The following is a 19,108-nucleotide window of genomic DNA, read 5'->3' as shown; positions in this document are numbered from 1 at the left end:
GTCCGCACCCCCAACATTTGGGATCCAACATGAATTTGATGCTTTTTGAGTGTGTTCCACTGCTTCAGCCACATGCTGGGCAAGTCAGGGAACCCCCAGAGACGCTCCACTGGGAGATGTGGCTTTTCCAGGAAAGGGAAGGGGAATTGCCTCCCCACCTCTGCAGCTGGATTGGAATGTGCTGATTCACCCAGGGTGAAGGTTTCCCCCCACAACTCCCCATCCCAGCTGTGGATCCATCCCAAAATCCCCCTGGTTCTGCTCCCTTCTCCCAGCTGTGGATCCATCCCCAAAATCCCCCTGGTTACCTTTGGTGGATCCATCCCAAAATCCCCCTGGTTCTCCCAGTTCTCCCAGCTGTGGATCCATCCCCCAAATCCCCCTGGTTCTGCTCCCTTCTCCCAGCTGTGGATCCATCCCCAAAATCCCCCTGGTTCTCCCCAATTCTCCCAGCTGTGGATCCATCCCCAAAATCCCCCTGGTTCTCCCAGCTGTGGATCCATTCACAAATCCCCCCGGTTCTGTTCCTTTCTACCTTTGGTGGATCCATCCCAAAATCCCCCTGGTTCTCCCAGTTCTCCCAGCTGTGGATCCATCCCCCAAATCCCCCTGGTTCTCCCCAATTCTCCCATGAGTGCATCCATCCCCAAATTTCCCCTGATTCTCCCCAACTCTCCCAGCTGTGACACAAACAAACCACACACAGTCCTGTTTTTAAAACGGGGCCTTTCTCCATTTTATTTTGCCCAATAAAAATCCTTCACAGTCAGCTGGAGAGAGGAGAGCTGGAGATACGTATACATATAGATCTGCATGTCTATTTATATATATACATACCTCTGTACAGATATATTTATATATTTATTCACTGTAGAAAATGGCAAAGGCAGGAGCTCTTCACATCTGGATAACCCAATGGGAACAGACAACAGGCCAGCAGGGAGTTGGGAATTGTGGTGGAGTTTTAACAAGAACCTCTGAAACAGATACACCTTTGCTGTACAAAAATCCCAGAATGGTGAGTGTTACCTCTTTTATTTTTTAATTTTTTTTCTCTTTTTTTTTTTTTTGTTCAACCTTTTGTCTTTAAACACACTTAACCAGAGGCAAAGTCAAGACAACAGTGTTTGGAAGTGACCAAGTGGACAGGAGAGACACCCGACTTTATGGAGTTCTTTTTTTAAAATATTTTTATTATTTTTTCCAAGTACATATATATATATATATTTATATATATATAAATTTTATTTTTTTTTTTTAGAATTTTTAATATACTTTTTTAGATTTTTTTTTACTTTTAAATACTTTTTTTAGATTTTTTCAGACTTTTAAAAAAATTTTTTATGAACTTTTTGAAGATTTTTTTTCAGGTTTTTTTTTTTTTTTTTTTAGATTTTTAAAAGATTTTTTCAGGGTTTTTAAAGAAATTTTTTTAAGATTTTTTTTTTTTTACCTTTTCAGATTTTTTTCTTTAGATTTTTTAAAGATTTTTTTGAGTTTTTTTTTTTTGAGAATTTTTTTTTTTTTTAGGTTTTTTTTTAGATGTTTTAGATTTTTTTTTTTTTTTTTTTGCAAAGTCTCGTTGAAACGCAGTTCGGAGAACCAGCAACAGTCGACGCAGAGACAGAACAGTAACAGAGTCGAGTTCAGAACACTTCTGGTTTGAATTCACAGTCAGAGAGAGAGAAAAAGAGAGGGAAAAAGAGACAGAGGGAGCCACCGAGGCGTCAGAAACGAGAGGGAAGAGAAGCACAAGGCTGGGGCTGGAGTGACACTCGGGTGGTGCGGGATGTGTCCCGCGGGAGCTGCTGCGGTGGGACACGGCCAGCAGAGCTCCTGTTATTGCTGGTGAGGTCGGACACCCCCGGGGCAGCTTTGGGGGCACAGCTCTGCATCTGCTGGGGAACTGCACTCAGCCACGTCTAAAATGGGGTTTGGGGCGAGGGAAAACCTCCCTGGGGTGGTGCCCGGAGCGGCTCCTCTGGGCTCACAGCGATTTCCAGGTCCTGGAGAGTGCAAACGAAGACACCTTGGAGGAGCCCTGGGCTGGGCTCTGCCTGGGAAGGGACTGCATAGACACATCAGCCGGGGGTGCAGCATTGGGTGGTGCTGGGATGCTCCTGCCAGCCCCTGTTCTGCTCCTTTCAGCCATGGGGTGAAGCGATCTTGTCCTCCCAGGCTCTCAGGAATGGCCACAGTGTCCCACTGGTTGTCACTGAAGGTGGCTCCGTGAGCTCAGACACCCCAGTGGCTCCCACGTGGAGAAGACTTCCTGCCCAGTGACAGGATGGGTCACACCTGCTGGACGTGGGAAGCTTTGGGCAACCCGAGCCACCAAGTGTTTGTTCAGAGCCAGACTGGAGCCTGCATCCCTTTCCAGAGGAGCTGAGGCCAGGGCTGGAGCTCTGAAGGAATGTTGGCTTGTCTGCAGGTGTCAGAGTTGGGAAGAGTCCCTTTGAAATCTCCCTGGAAAATCCTATTGCTTTGGGACAGAAAGCAGAGACTTTCTGCTGGAAAAAACAGATTTGTGAAAGAGCTGTGGGGACACAGCCTGGTCCAGGCCCCAGAGCTGACACAATTCCCATCACTGGGAGAGCCAGGGAGGAGGATTACCCTGAAAATACAAGAACATCCTCTTGGGAAGCCAACATCTGCAAACAGCTGGATGAGATCCCACCCCCTTGGTACACTGCAGGGTCCTGTGTGCCCCTAAGGACCTCAGAGACCCCTCAGACCCCTGTTTTTTCCAGAGGGTGGAAGGACCAGGGAGCTCCAGGGCTGGTGGTGAAGTTGTGAATCCCCGTGCAATGATCCCACAGGATCGCAGGCCGTGGGAATGCCTTTCAGCAGGAAGCCAGATTGTCCTTGGAGGCAAAGCAGGGCTGATGGATCCATCCCCAAAATCCCTGGGGATGTCAGAGAGGAGAGGATCAGTGTTCTGGAAAGCTCCTGAGAGCAGGGTTGGGATCACCCATTCCCAGTGGGGGCTGTAGCTCCAGCTTGTCCAGGTGTACCTGGGAGAGCACTGGGAGAGGCCCTGACTGCTCCAGTGGGATGGAGATGATCTGAAAAGAGGCAGGAGAGCCTGGAGAGCTGGGGCAGAGGAGCAGCAGGCAACACATGGACAGATCTTTAGCAAGGGATCTTGGTGAACAGTAAATATAAAGGGGTTTCAAGGCTTAAACTGAAGGTTTGGGTTAAATTAATTGGGCTCTCTTCCATCCCAGGGATGGAGTGGAGAAGGCTGAGAATGGCTGGGGAGCAGAGGCAAAGTTGAGAGGCATCTGCCCAAGGCCAGACCCACCTGAACACCCACCTGCAGGAGCACAGATCTCCCAGGTCCAGGAGCCTTCCTGGAGCAAAGGTGGGTGGAGATGCCTTCAACACCCCAAGCAGGAGAAGTGAAGAACACGCTGCCTTCACCTGGGAGTTTGGTTCCTTGGTAAGGAGGGTGCTGAGGATGCCCTGGGGTGAGCTGTGGAGAGGACACCAAGGGGACAGCCAGCAGGACCACCAGCTCTCAGGATGCTCATTTTCCTGGACATTCCCACTGAGCCAGAACATCTGGCTGGACCCTGTAGTGGTGTCTGCTGCTGACCTATTGCTCTGAGGATGAGAGGCATGAAGTTGCCTGAAGACAAGAAGATGCATGAATTGGTGTGCCTCCTCTCTTCTCCTCAAGAAGAAAGGGAATGGCATCCATCCCAACTCCTAGGGACAGCCCCTGGTCCATATTCTCCACGAGAAAGGTGTGGAGCTAACTGGGATGGCTGTGGAGGATACTGGTGTCACCAACTGGGGACAATCACCTCACCCAGGAACTCCCTTCTATCCTGTCCTATCTCTCACAGAAAAGGCCCTTATGGACCTGCAGACATTCCCAGGTGGGAGACAGGGAAATCATGTCCCCTGCCAGCTCTCATTCCCCTTTTCCAGCCCCCACCAGCCCCAGGTCTCTGCAGGAAAGCCGGGACACAGCTCCAGGCATGGAGCCCAGCGCTCTCCAGTGATCTTTGGTCACGTTGCTCGTGAGCCCACTGCCTTGAGCGAGCTGTAAAGTGCCACTGCAAGGGGCAGGAGGGGAGCAGGATGGTCCTTGCCATGGTGGGCAGAGCTCAGGGGGACACTCTGGAAACCACTGTCTGCCTGGAGTCTGGCTGTGACACCAGATGGGCACCCTTAACCAGGGGGTCGCTGCAAACCTGGCTCAGGGTGACAGCAAGCATCAAAGCAGGACAGAGGGACACCAGGCTGAGCTAATCCCAAGTGGATTGCTCTCCTGGGAGGTGCTGGAGCCCATTCCCAGTGCAGCCAGGCCCAGGTCGGGGTGCTGAACACCCTGTGTGCAGCGCTCGGCCCCGCTCGCCAACAGAGAAGCCACAGAGCCTTCTTGTCTCCTTTTAATCATCGACACACAGAGCTGGGCTCTTATTTACATCCAAATACACTTCTCTCTGTACAACAGTGTTAGAGCAACAATTCCATTCCTCCCTGGAGCGTGGAAACCTGGAGGTGAGTGACCACCACCAGTGACAGCAGGACTGGGGCCACCAGCTGCCAGCAGACAGTGGCAGGAGCTCAGTGGGGCTGTGTGGGGCACAACAACGTGCCCTGGTTGTGGTGATCACCCTGGGGGTGAGAGGGGAGTGCTGGAATCAGCCCAGCTGGTTGCTGAGACAGTGGTAGCAGCCAGCCTTGGGACGGTGGTGGAGCAAAGCAGCCGTGCCCACTGCAGAGTGAGACCTTCCCTGGCACCAGGACACCCTGCTTAGCCCACGTCCTTATGGGTGGAAGCCTCTGGAGCTGATCATTGTCCTCTGTTGGCCGTGTGGATGTGCCTGGAGCGTGACTGGGCTCTGTACATGGGGGGCCTGTGACACCAGAGCTGCTCCAGGACTGCCACCACTCTCCCAAAACTCTTGGATCATGCATGTGTTGGGTATCCCAGATATCCCAGATACCTTTGTGGACCCCATGTGTGGGCAACTGAGCTGAGACCCTCACGGCCACAGCTTGTGGTGGTGGCCAGTGGCAGGTTGGAGAGGATTTTGGGGGCAGCACTTGGGGAATGACACGAGAGCCAGGATGTCACACTGAATTCCACCAGCTCCAAGGTGCAGGAAACAGCTGGAGGATGGTCAAACCCAGACTCTGGTGGAATTCCATGGGACAGAAACAATTCATCAGCCCTGCCTGAGCCTCCAAGAGACACACTGCCAGTCTCCTTGGCCATTCCCAGGATATGTCACCCTAACACCAGCCTGGCACCCCTTGGCTGTCCTAACCCAGGGCTAAGACCCCAGAGCCTCAACAAAGCTTTAGATGGGAGATTTAATCAACTTGTGAAAGTGTGAAAGATGTGGAAGGAGCCAGGTGAGCTCCACCTGGGCACAAACAAGAGGAATCCAGGTGTCTCACCATCGTTTTGCTCCATCTCTGCTGAGCAAAGGGCTGGCACAGGGGAGAGGACTTGATGGGGAGCAGCACATCCAGTTGTGGGGAGGAATCCTGGAGCACAGGAATCCTTTGTGGCCGTTTGGCTCCCAAAACCATCTGTGTTTTCTGTCACCATAGCAGGGGTGGGGTGGTTTCTGCAGGACAGCTGGGGGTGCTGTTTGGGGGGATCCTGGGAGAATCCCAAGAGAGGAAAAACCAGCAGCAGAGTGTCTTAGTGGGTGCCTGGAAGGCTCTGCCATGCAGGGAATGTCCACAGTCGAGGTCTCAGATCTGGATTGAAGCTCTGGATCGATGTGATGCAGTGAGGAAGGTGGAGGGAGGAGGCCTTTCCTCCTCCAAGGTGAACAATCTTCACAAGAGCAGACACCAAACACCTGCTTTGGGAGGTGAGACACCACATCTCCAGCCCTGCCACTGTGGGATGTTGGATTGTGCCTGCAAGGCCTGGAGTATGACACGGAGGAAGCTCTAGGATGTGCCTGGCCAGGTGCCTGTGGATTTTGCCCTGCCATGGCCAAGTCTGCAGCTGTGTGGCACTGGCAGGCAGCTGCGCTCCTTCCTTGCTGGGCTGATGTCCAAGAGTGCTGGAGATCTTCAGGATTTGCAGGAGGACTCTTCCCCACAGCCATCAGTGGTCAAACCTGACCTCACCTCCCTTTTATGGCTGGTCCAGGGAAAGGGGCTTAGCCTGAGCTGCCCTGGTGTTTTCTATGAGTTGTCTTCCTCCAGCTCCAAAGACATGGGCAGAAGTGGTGAGAAAAGAGGAGCTGTCAACTGGGGTCTTGAAATGCCCTGAGTCTTGGCACTTTTCAATTTTCAATGGCTCCAGGGGTCTCTGGCAGCCACCACCAGCTCCTGGCCAGTGGCAGTGTCCCATGACTTGGGCTGGTGGGACTAACTGCATTCTCCAGTCTGCTCAGGCTGGAGCTCATCACAGCAATGTTTGTTCTCAAACCGAAGGTCACACCTGGTTGTGAACTGGAGAGTTTTGGGTAGACAGAACATGGAAAATGTGCAGCTTCAGGGCTTTTGTTTGGAAGGTCTTCAGCCCCTCAATGCCTCCAGGTTCTTCCTTAGTGTGCACATGAAATTTAATCTGGCCAAATTCACCCTGGTGTCACCTCAGAAACATTTCCAGACATCCCAGTGCTAATCCTAACTTTTCTCTTCTAGCTGCTCCCCAGGGCAAAGAGCCAAAATCCCCACTCCTATTGATCCTTTGGCCAGTGCAAACTCCACTTTGCAACATTTTCCTTCTCTTTATGGTGACTTGTGGTAAAAAATTGTCCATGACAGAAGAACTGAGCTCACCTTGCCCACCTTTTCAAGCAGAATGCCAGGTTTTGCTGCCTTAGTGACTGTGCACATAGGATTTGGTGTATTATTCTGCCAGGGCATAAGCACTTGCGTGATCTTAAGCATTTTCCCCCTCTTATGACTTCTTTCATGCTCAGAGTTAGTAGCTGAGTATTTTCTTGAGCCAGGCCTGCGAGTTGTTCTCTCCATCCCTGGGGTGTGGGATGGCTGTGGGTGCTGTTTGGAATGGCAGAACTGAAGGCTGACTGCTGCAATCCAGCTGTGATGCTGCTGTGCCCCCCCTGCAACTCCTGAGTGAGGCTCGAGTGCTGTTTTTAAGCAGACCCTGGCCCAAGAGAGTGCACCAAGGTGTCACTCGTTTGGGGACAGGGTGGCACGATTGCCCGCTTCTGGGGCAGATTGCTAAAGCTTCAGTTTGCATAAACATCCCATGGGTTTGGAGGCTTCCCCAAACCTCGATTCCATTGACTTTGGGAAATAAGGGGGCTGTTGGGAAGGGAAACTAGCTTGGATTTCCAAGCTTTTCCCTTGCTGTAGCCAGCTTGGGTATAGAGTAAGGGGGCCAAGGCAGAGGTGGGAGGGTGTTTCTGCTCCCAGGGTTGGTCACAGCCTGGGAGAGGAGTGGAACTGCAGGAGGAAACCACAAGGAAGTGAAAACGCAGCATGTGTTAAGCTCTGCTGAGCCTCCAGAGAGGCTCCTGCTGGGACATCATTCCTTGTTGGCTTCTGTTAGCAGGACAGGCTCATCCTGCTTCTCAAGGATGTCCTAACCTCTTGCAGCCAGGGCAAGAGGGAGTCGTCTGGTAGAGATATGTCTGGTTTCACTGAAATCAGTGGCCAAGCTCGCACTGACTTCACTAAGACCACCGTCTAGACAGGATACTTGATGCAGAACGCTTGAGTTTGCTCATGATCCCAAGAGCTTTGCTCCATTAGCCAATGTGGCTAAAAACGTCCTGGAAAAAAAAAAAAAAAAAACAAAACCCAAAAACCAACAAACCTGCCACTTTGAACTGTTTTGCTGCACGTAAATGCTTGGAAAACCAAAGAAACTGAATACAACCCTCCAAAACAACCAACCAAAGAAGGGTGAATTGTAGGAGAGGGGGTGGCAGCCTCTAGTGAAGTAACAGTCAGGGCAGATTACAAAAGAGCCAATTGACCCTCACCAGCTGTACTAGGAAAAAACCCCAGCTAAGATGTGGCATTGTCGATAGAAAACCAATGCACATCCACAGTTATTGTACCTACAGAGCACAGAAGAGGAGAGTGAGGGTGATGGAGCCTGGTGGGAGCATGCTCACACTGCTCCCACGGGAGCGCATTATCCTTCGGAAGATCTCTGGCTTGAGTAGGTAGTACATGCACAGCAATAAAAAATTCTGTCGTGTCACCTCGGCTCCCCTCAGATCTCGGTGGACTCTATCCTCTCGAGCCTGGAGGGAGTCCATGTCTTCTTCTCCTCGGTGTGCGGGGGGCTGGTGGCCTTGGTGTTCATCTCGTTGACCTTGTGCTCCAGGAGCTGGTTCTTCTGGTACATCTCCACGTAGTTGAGCTGCAGCTGCTTCTGGTACTTGATGACCTTCTCCTTCTCCTCCTGCCACGTGCGCCGCTCCTCCTCGAAGTCCATCACCTGCTGCTCCCGCTGCTGCCGCTCCAGCTTCAGCTCTGTCTGCAGCCTCTCCACCTCCCTCCTCAGGCTGTTCACGCTGTCCTCGCTCTGCCGCTGCATCTTGGCCTCGTCGCTCTCGCAGGCCAGCGGGTCCCCCCGCAGCTTGTCCCCGAGGTCCCCGCCAAAAGACCCCGTGGGCCCTATGCTGGCAAGTGTCCGCTTCAGGCCGGAGACCTCCAGCTCACAGTGGTTCAGTTTTTCCCTCAGCACCTGGACCTCGCTCATCTTCCTCTGCAGCTCGCCCTCGCAGATCTCCAGGTTGACGCTCTTGGAGCTGTAGGAGTCCTTCAGGGTGAGGATCTGCTCCTCTTTCTCCCGCAGGAAGTTCTTGCCTTCCTTGAGCTGCGACCGCAGGCCCACGATCTCGTTGAGCTTCTGGGAGACGTCGGCTTGGGAGTCCTTCAGCTGCTGCTTGAGCAGGGAGATCTCACCTGCCTTCTGGCACACCTGTGGGGAGAGCACTCGTGAGGCTGGTCGGTGGCAGTGAGGAGCTGCTTGTCCCCTGAGCTGCCCATTAAATGACCCTGCCCAAGGACCCAGCCCTCACCATGCCACAGACCTAGATGTTGTCCCCACCTCTGTGTTTTTTCCCTCAGGAATCTGATGCTGTTCCCAGCTGGAGCTGCCCAAACAGCCAAGCCCTGTGATGTGGTCCCCACCAGCGATGCTTCTCTCCTGCCTTCATCTTCCTCTCCTACCCACAAACCCACAGGGCTCGATCCCAAACCTTCTGCTGAACATCTGCGAATGGCACATTTCAGAGCCTAATTAATCCCAGCTTCGTTGACTTTCCATCAGGATTAGCAGAATAAGGTCGTCTGGATTCTAGAGCTATGTTTTGCCTCCGCACTCTTAATAAATTTAAAGTTTCTAGCCTCTGCATGGAAGGATTAAAATTCTTCACATGATCAAGCTGAAAAAACGGTATGTTAGCACTGGCTATACAAACAGACCTTGATAAAATGTTCTAAAAATAGGAACAGTAGGAAAAAGTTATGTAGGACTCAACAGGAGAACTAGAAAGAGGAATGTGTCTTTCAGCCTTTTGAGAGAGATCAACTTATTAACAACCAAAAAAAGTGTGTTACAATGAAAACATGAGGTAAACATGGCTATATTGATGTCATTCTTAGCTCAGTTCCTTTTATATCTTCAATTTAAAACAAAGCAAATATCTGAAAACCGGTTTCAAGGTTTGCCCAAATGCAAATGGTAAAAGAATTTAATTAAAATAGACTTAAGCCCATTTTTGGCAGGCACAAGTACCTGTGTGGAAAGACCTGTATTCCGTGAAACTGGATTTGAATGTCATGACTTGGAGTGACCAGACTGTGAAGTCAAATTATTAACCAGCACAGGAGGGTGTGCACAAAAAGTTGTGCTTATTTTAGCTTAATTGAAATCAGCAGGCCTGGGGCTCAGACAAGTGAGGTGACAAGTGTCACCTGTTACCTGGAGGTCACCAACCCATGGCTGTTATCTGTGGGCATGTGGGAGGAACTTTGGGTCACCAGATTCCACAATGGAAACCTCATTTATGGCCTGTTACAACCGCACTCTTACCTCCCACTTGGTCTCTTCAATCTTGGGGAGAAACTCAGCCTGCTCCTTCTTGAAAGCCACAAATTTCTTCTCCAGCTCCTCTCGCTGCTGGAGGAGTTGTCCCATGTCATCCTGGAGTTTTTTTTTCTCCTGCTGGAGCTTGAAGATTTGGAGCTGCAGAGCCTGCTGAGCCCGCTGCGCCTTTTTGGAGACCTGCTGCAACTTGTTGGCATAGTTCTGCCTCAGGTCCTCCATTTCCCTCTCCCAGATCTTCTGCTTCTCCTCGAACACCTGGAAGATGGCCGCCTCGCTCTTGTCCAGGTTCCTCCTCATCTGCAGCACCTCCTGCTCCTTCTCCCACAGCCTGTCCTCCAGGTCCTGGATGATGTCGTCGGTCGAGGGCGAGTGGAAGGGCATGGTTTCGTTGAGATGGTTCAGCCTGCTGAAGGACGAGGTGCTCTTGCTCGAGGACCGCCCGCTGTCTGAGGTAGATATCCCGTTGTAGCCCACGATGTTCTTCTCCACGTAGGTGGTCCCGATGCGGTTGATGTGGCTGGTGGAGGCGCTCATGGGGCCCACGTGCTGGCTGTAGCCCGTGCCGTAGGTGGGCAGGCTGGTCAGGGAGTTACGGCCCGAATCCGAGAGCCCCCCGCCCTGGTTTGTAGTCCTGTTAAGGCTGCTCTTGTCGAGCCCGCCCTTGGGGGCGGACGGGCTATTGCTGTTGGCGTGGTTCAAGCTCTTTCTGTTCTCTGCCATCCCGTTGCTCTGTGGTGGGCAGAGGTTCTGCATGGAATGGAAGTTTTTAGGAACTACTGGTTTAAAGGCTGAGGGTCTAACTAAGGGCTCATTGCTCTGCAAAAAGGAAAAAGGAGCAGGCATCAAACACGGCAGGAGGCTCGGTAGCAACACATAAAAGAGACACATCATCATGGGGTGGGGGTTATGCAGCTTGGGCTGGCTCCTTATCCCACCTTGTTACACACTTGGGGTTGCACACGAGGGACCTGTGATCACTCAAAGGGCAACACTGTCTTCCCTTCCTCTAGCTGAAAGGAAACAATCTTTTCACCCCAAACCTGCATGATTTTTGTCTAGAATACTCCTTGGGTTTTCTTAGTGCTTGTCACAAGGAGGGCTGGCCCTTGCTGACCAAAATAACTCTCATTTTTGCTGTTTATATTTCTAGCCTTGAGGTTGCATTGCCCTTTTGCTGAAAGCTGACTTGAACCCTTGGATTAGCAGCCCTCAGGAGAATCACATCTCCCTCCTGCCAGCAGTAACCTGTGCCTGTGGGGACCTCGTGTCCTGCTTGTCCTCAGACAGGAGCAGGTAGGAGCTGTGACAGCAGTGACACCAGGCAAGGAACATGCTGGAGCTGCTCTTCATTTGAAATTTGTGTTTTCTGTGGCATAAGCAATGCTGGGGGACAATAGACCACAGCTGTAAGGGATTTAGAAAAGATTTTAAAGCCTTGCACATTCCTCACCCCATCAATTCACCATTAGAAACAAAATTTTCCTCAAAGTGGAATTGAGTCTCCCCTACAGCAGATTGGATTTTAGGTCAAAATTAAACTGGAGGAACAAAAGGTAATTTGAAAATGCCTTTTAGGAGAAACAGCAAAAGCCCCACTGAAGAGATTGGAAGCTGGAGACCAAGTGTGAGACTGAGATGGACTGCAGGGGCTGTTGGATTAACAACCCAGGAGAAAAGGCCACCAAATGCTGCAGAAATAATACTGGACACAAATTATGGAAGTCACTGGAGCAGAGCAGCAGGCTACATAAAGCACTGCAGGCTCTGGGGCTCTGTTCCTCCAGGCCTGGGAGATTTTGCTCCCTGAAGCCAATATGAGCCATGAGGATGGGCTGGGCTGGGAGATAAAATTTACAGGGGTAGTTCCCAAGCCTTTTTTTCACAAGGGGCACTGGATTGGGAACAGATGCTCGTGGCTGCTTTCAAACAGCAGCTTGAGTGTCAGTGGGTGGTTGAAAATTACCTATAGAAGGCACAAAACACACAAAACAAGAATGGGACTCAGATGCTGAAACAGGGGGCCAACTCCAGCTCCCTCCTCATCCTTCAGGGAGGTAAACATATCTCAGGGAAGCTGGAACAGCCAGTGACTTAAATGAGCTGTGTGTAGAAGACCTGTGGTCCTGCTTTTGGGTTCCTCAAGAACTAACAACACCCCTGAAAGTCATAAGAATTATCTCATGTCTACATCAAAATGTACAAAACAAAAACAAGACCATCAAGACTGCGCCGTCGCCCAAGACCTCCTGGCCTGTGCTTCCAGAGAAGTGCCACGGCCACCCAGCTGCTCCAGGAGGTGCTCACCTGATCCAGTTTGCCGGAAATCGGCAAAATCTTTGGTGGGTTACCGGGCTCTCGGTACTGGGGCGGCGGCGGCGGCAGGTTCTTCTCGTTGTTGGCGGTCACGTTCCCGCAGATGTCCACCTTCACCTTCTCGCTCTTGCGCGCCTCGCCGTTGATGTAGAGCGAGTTGGAGACTTTCTCCGACTTGTAGGTCTTCTCCTCGCCCGAGTAGCGGTGGGGGATGTCCCGGCTGGAGTAGCCGTTGCGCGGTCCCTCGGCGGGCCGGCCGCCGCTCTGCGTGCGCGTGCCCACGCTCTTCATGGCGAACTCCTGGTCGTTGGCCACGCCGCTGCCCACGCTCCCCATGGCGCTCCGGGGGATGGTCTGGGAGTAGCGCGGGGCGAAGCCGTGGAAGCTCTGCGCGCTGGGGTAGGCCGGGTCACTGAGGACGGGCAGCGTCTCTAGCGTGGCCATGGCAGTGTCGGGGTGAGGCGGAGGCGCAGCTCAGTGGCACTGGGACAAAGAGGGGGGAAAAAAAGGGTTGTTAGAGAGGTGATTTTTGTCTGACGTGCCCTTTTGCAGATTGAAATTGCGTCCTGGTGATTGTCACTGTTTTCTGAAAAAAAGTGCTGTGCCCTTTCAAACCAAATCCTGTTGATTGTCACTGTCTTATTTTCTGAAAAATCCTTTTGCCCAGGATTTTCTCCTGGGAAGCTGAGAAGCCTCAGAGGAAAAGGAGAAACAATATTATCTCATTTTTCTCTCCTGTGTTTTACTGCTTTGGGATGTGGTTGGAGATTGTTTATCCAACATGTGAAGTGTTTTTACTTAATGACTGATCACAGCCGGCTGTGTCGGGACTCTGGAAGCAGTCACAAGTTTTTAATTAGTATCTTGTTAAGCCTTCTGCAAGATCCTTTCTGTATTCTTTAGTATAGATTAATATAATATAATATAATATAATATAATATAATATAATATAATATAATATAATATAATATAATATAATATAATATAATATAATATAATATAATATAATATAATATATATTAATAAGTTGGCCTTCTAAGAACATGGAGTCATATTCTCAATTCCTCCTTTGACCTGGGGACCCAGTAAATACCACACGTGGGTTCTCCTCTTGGGAGCCCCAGATCCCTTGGAGGAGCAGCATTCCCCAAACCCCACCCACTGTTATCAAAAAGAGGTCCTAATTTTCTGAATCCAAGGGTTGTGGCTCCTAGGGGAGTGAGTTGCGTGGATTTTAGTAGGCACAGCTCTATAGCACTGGTGAGACACAACTGTTTGCTGTGCTGAAGCTGGAATTATTTCTGTCACTTTTCCCAGATTTGAGTAAGTTTGTGTTCCCATGGGGCTGGAAGGTCTCCATCCCTGGTCCTGGTTCATACAAGTGCTCCCTCCAGCACATCCCTTAGGGATGACACCACAGGGTTTAAGCAACACAATTTCCACCTCTTTCTTGGGATTGTTGCTCGCCTGAACTTGAGCTTTAAAACAGATGCTTTTGTGCAGGTGTCATCCTAAATTTTCTTTTAAATCTTTATTCCCCTTCTCCATTTGATTCCTACTTAGGCTGTGCCTTGGGTTGGCCAAAACTAGGCCATGGGACAGGGATAACATGCAAATAATGGTTTCAAAAGTTGTCTTTCACTAGGGTTGTCCTGGGACCGGTTACCCTTGGGACCAATTCTCAGCTGTCTAGATGCTCTTCATCAGCTTTTACACAAAGGTGTGAAATCTTATTTAGGGAAATAAAAGACCCACAACAAGCTTTTTTCTTTTGTTGTTGCCTCATTGAATAATGGAGAATATGAACCTGTACCAGCCAAGGATCTCATTCCCTGAGGGAAGGGAGAAGGTGCATTGCAATTTTGAGTGATTGAACCAAACCTGGAGGAGCAAGGCCAGTGGCTTGTGGACAGCTGTGGCCACTCAGCTGACCATTGCCCACCTGCCCTACTGAGTTCATTGACCCAGTCCCCATGGGCCAGAATTCATGCTTTTCTTTTGTCTCAGGCACCCTCAGTTCCAGGATTTCCAGGATAATCCATCCTGACAACCCAGCGGCTAAAGCGGGACTTAAGGGCAGCGGAAGCTGCAGGTTTCCCTGTGGAAGGGATAAAAATAGTGATGCCCTTTGGAAAAAGGCTCAGGGATGGCAGCAGTCAGGCAGGAAGGGGAGATGGAGAAAATCCCCATTTCAGCGGGGTTCTCCCTCTCCTTGGGGTAGGGATGCTCATTCAGCCCTCCCTGAGTAAAGCAGAGCTGGGTTTATTTCCCTGGAGAGCAAGCTGAGGTCTGGAGCTCAGCTCCCACGTGGTGTCTCACAGGGCCTTGCTATTTGCACTAATAATGGAATGGAAAAAGAATTAAAAAGGTTAAAGCACAGGGGCTGTGCTGCTCAACTTTGCTTTTATTAAACTGCATTTCTGGAGGCTTCTCCTCCCTCTTTCCCAGCACCCTGCCCTGTCCAAAGTATAGCCTGAGTGGCAGATGTGGCAACTGCTGTGCCAGAGGGAGAGGACACAGAGTGCTGTGATGGGGTTTAAGGTCCCTTCCACCCCAACCCAGCCCATTCTGGGATTTTATGACCATTTGTAATCCCATTTCTGGGATTTTATGATCAACAAGCACTAAGTGAGCACTTTGTGTTCCCTGCTGAGGACACCCTGCATTCTGCATCTCTGTCCCCAGCAGATGATCTCATGTCATTTCCTGATCAAAGTCTAAAGACCAGGTAGTAAAAGAGGATCATATGAGCACATGGGGGGATCCCCCACAGCCAAAACACGAGTGTTTATTGGTCATAAGTGACAAAACCCCTGCCAGCAGTAAGGAGTGGCAGGGTCAGGCCACGAATGGGGCATGTGGCATTTGGACACGCGCTCTGAGCAGCACTCAAAGGCTCATGACCCTGTCACACCCTAAAGACTTCCCAAAGAACATCCCCACTGATGGTTCATGAGTGCACCATGCCCAGGGGTCAATCCAGGTGCTTGCTGAGCACCTGGAGACTTGGCTGGGCTGTGGGGTGATGAGGAAGGATGGAGAACACTCACCTGAAGCCACGCTCAACCAGCGGTGCCTTTGGATTTTATGAGTCAAAGGAAGGTTTTTGTCCTCCTAATTTGACCTGGCAGTGAAGGAGGATCACACGAGCACGCGGGGGGATCCCCCACAGCCAAAACACGAGTGTTTATTGGCCATAAGTGACAAAACCCCTGCCAGCAGCAAGGAGTGGCAGGGTCTGGTCACGTATGAGGCATGTGATGTTTGGACACGTGCTCTGAGCAGCACTCAAAGGCTCATGACCCTGTCACACCCCAAAGACACTTCCCAAAGAACATCAGCATAATTTATTATTATATCATATGATATTATACTAAAACCATACTAAAGAATATAGAAATGATCTTACAGAAGGCTTAACAAGATACTAATTAAAGACTCGTGAACTGCTTCCAGATTCCCAACACAGCTGGGAATTGGTGTGATTGGTCATTAAGTAAAAACAATTCACATGGTGGACAAACAATCTCCAACCACATTCCAAAGCAGCAAAATACAGGAGAGAAAAAGGAGCACCTGGAGACTTGGCTGGGCTGTGGGGTGATGAGGAAGGATGGAGAACACCCACCTGAAGCCACGCTCAACCAAAGGTGCCTTTGGATTTTATGAGTCAAAGGAAGACTTTTTGTCCTCCTAATTTAGGAACAACCTGCTTTTCGGTGACTTTGGGAATCTTTATAGGCTGTGATTTCTTTTTATGGGACACCAGGCACCACGGGAGGGATGTGCTGGAAGGTCTCAGCTCCAGACAAGGATGTGGCATTGTCTCCTTGCAGTGCTCCCCAGCCAGCCAGGGAGAAATCCAGGTTACTTTTCCCTCACTGGGTAAATTTCACGGTGACATTTGCACATTTACATTGACTCTCTGAGGGCAGGGATGAGGTCACTGGAAAGTTTGATCCTTCCAAAAGGGAAAAAAAAAAAAAAAAAAAAAAAAAAAAAGAAGGCCAACACGACAAGAAGCTTTTCTTTTAACTGGGAATCATCCAAGAAAATATTCTGAAAAAAAACCCCTTGTTCTCAGCTTGTGTTTACTGCAAACCCGGGATCTGATAAACAGAGCATACAGACAAGTGTTACAAATATGTTATTAAGGAGATTCCAGAAGTGCCAAGAGCTCCCTGACAGTACAGCTTTGTTTGCCAAAAAGGGCCATTTTTTCCTGAGAACAACAACCCCTGGGTTTGTATCTTCTGGCCAGCTCCAGTTCCCAGTCAGGTTTTACACTGGTTGTTCCTCAGCTGGACTGTGAAATCAAATTTTGAGCACAGGAATAACGTTGCCACACTCCAGCACAGAGCAGGAGAGTAATATTTTTTTCTCCTTCCAGGTTTGGGGGAATGTGTGACTAAAAACTTCCCCAGGACATTTCTTCTCCTTAAATCTCATAATCTCTGGGGCAGGAGGACAAGAGGGAATGGCTTCAGACTGACAGGGCAGGGTTATGTGGGATACTGGGAAGAAATTCTTGACTGAGGGTGGAGAGGCCCTGGCACAGGGTGCCCAGAGCAGCTGTGGCTGCCCCTGGATCCCTGGAGGTGTCCAAGACCAGGCTGGATAGGGCTTGGAGCAACCTGGGACAGTGGAAGGCATCCCTGCCATGGGAAGAGATTGGAACTGAATGATCTTTAAGGTCCCTTCCAAACCAAACTATTCCATGATTCCATGAGAACTGCCTCCCTCCCATGGGAGCGTGAACTGAAATTCATGTTTGAACTTTTCACAAGCTTTGTTTGTGATTCCCAGGGATGCTGAGCCTGTCCATGAGCACAGGGAGCCTGAGGGAAGCAAAGTGTTTGCCTTTACCTGTGACAGTGTTCACAGGGGTCTGAGGATGAGGGAAGAGACGAGGATCTGACTCCATGTTTCAGAAGGCTGATTTATTATTTTATGGTATATGTTATATTAAAACTGTACTAAAAGAATAAAAGAAAGGATTTCATCAGAAGGCTGGCTAAGAATAGAAAAAAGAAGGAATGATAACAGAGGCTTGTGACTCAGATCCTCTGTCTAAGCTAGCTCACTGTGATTGGCCATTAATTAGAAACAACCACGAGACCAATCACAGATCTACCTGTTGTATTCCATAGCAGCAGATAACCATCGTTTACATTTTATTTTTGAAGCTTCTCAGCTTCTCAAAAAGAAAAATCCTAAAAATAAAGATTTTTCATAAAAGATGTCTGTGACATTTACCAGCATTTCATTCCCAAGTCCATCCTTTAGGAGGAAAGCAGAGTCACCCTCAAGCATGGCTGGGTGACCTTCTCTGAGCAGGGACACTGGGAATCCACACACTCCACATTGCACCACCTCTCCATCCCATCCATCCACTTCCAGTGGCCTCTTGGCCTTTCCTGCAGCAGCCTTGCCTCAGAGGCAGCAATATTCTGATGCCTGATGCAGAAAATCTGGAGCGAAATGTCCTTTTCCCCAGCTATGCCAGGCAAACTTTGCATGCCCACCTGTTACCAAGGTTTCCAGCCCTGCCTGCAGCTCCAGGACACTCCTAGATGTTATTGTCAATACAGACATTTGTAAAATAACAACTTCATCTTCCAGCTTGCTCTACCCAAACCATTAGTGAATGCCTTCCAGTTAAGAAAGAAGAAAGATTGCTCTGAGATAAGCAGCTGAATGGTTAACCAAGACTAAATGATGGAGGCCTGGCTCTGTTGCTGCCTGAGGAGGTTAATTGTTAACACTCTCCTAACAAAGGCTTTGGGGAGGCAGACACACAGACACAGCTCGGCACGGTGCCAGGGGAGAAGGGAAGGGAGAAGGGAGTCAGAGAAGGGAATCAGGAAAAGGGAATGAGGGAAGGGAATCAGTCATGGCCCTTGGGCACCAGCAAAGAGCCCCAGAGCAAGCAGGGCTTGGCACTCGTGCCCATCCCAGGCAGGAGGTGCTGCCAGCGCGGGCAACAAAGGCACCTGAAGGTCAAAAATTCCCTCTCTTGCCAACTGTGGTGACAGGTGTGCCCCTGACCTTGATTAGTCGGGTTTGTTTGCTTAATGAGGGAGCAATTAGTGACACCATGAACCCTGCTCTGTTGTTTTTGTAGGGGTAGGGCTGCACCTGCCCTGTGTTTACAGCTCAGGTTGGCTCTGCCAGTTTGTTGGCAGCAATGCCAAGGGGTTGGGTTGGGTTGGTTGGAGGAGAAAAAGTCAACACGTCCTGGGGTGGTGGAGCAGGTTGGAAAAAGAATGGCTGTGATAATTTCAGCTTGATCCAGGAAGAGATGTGGAGTGGGAAGCGAGGGACAGGAATGGGTTAGCAGTGAACACAGACCCTGCAGGGAGCAAAGCCACCTGTGTCCAGTGAGGGTTAACAAGCCCTGGGGCAAAACCACCACTGAAAGCCAAGACTTGCACTTGTAGAATCACAGAATCGCTGAATTATTCAGGTTAGAAAAACCCTCTAAGGCTGTGGGGTCTAACTGTTCCCACAGCACTGCCCAGGCCACCACTGACCATGTCCCCAAGTGCCACATCCACATGGCTTCTAAATCCCTCCAGGGATGGGACTCCAACACTGCCCTGGACGCCCTTTCCATGAAGAAATTTTCCCTGATATCTAATCTAAACCTCTCCTGTTTAGAGGCTGTTCCCTCTTGTCCTCTTAGCTTCAGTCACATCCCTCTTCCTCCCCCTCACTTTTCTTGTACACCACATCCTCCAGAAAGGCCACTCAGCCACTGCTCTGCCTCCT

General features: G+C 50.2%; 1 protein-coding gene across 2 annotated transcripts in view; it reads right to left on the bottom strand.

Annotated features, from left to right (window-relative positions):
* Positions 1-709: 709 nt before the first annotated feature.
* The window catches only part of LZTS3 (leucine zipper tumor suppressor family member 3), a 54,854-nt gene continuing 36,455 nt past the window's right edge, over positions 710-19,108 (bottom strand). For both annotated transcript variants that reach the window (XM_063157864.1, XM_063157865.1), the window contains exons 2-4: positions 12,329-12,820; positions 10,010-10,840; positions 710-8,893 (exon numbers count right to left, since the gene is read on the bottom strand). In XM_063157864.1, coding sequence (XP_063013934.1) covers positions 8,180-8,893; positions 10,010-10,840; positions 12,329-12,781 — 1,998 coding nt within the window. In that variant the 5' untranslated portion in view covers positions 12,782-12,820 and the 3' untranslated portion in view covers positions 710-8,179. The remainder of the gene's footprint in view (positions 8,894-10,009; positions 10,841-12,328; positions 12,821-19,108) is intronic.

Source organism: Melospiza melodia, chromosome 5 (assembly GCF_035770615.1).
Source record: "Melospiza melodia melodia isolate bMelMel2 chromosome 5, bMelMel2.pri, whole genome shotgun sequence".
NCBI classification, from domain to species: domain Eukaryota; kingdom Metazoa; phylum Chordata; class Aves; order Passeriformes; family Passerellidae; genus Melospiza; species Melospiza melodia.
This window is presented reverse-complemented; position numbering and strand designations above follow the sequence as displayed.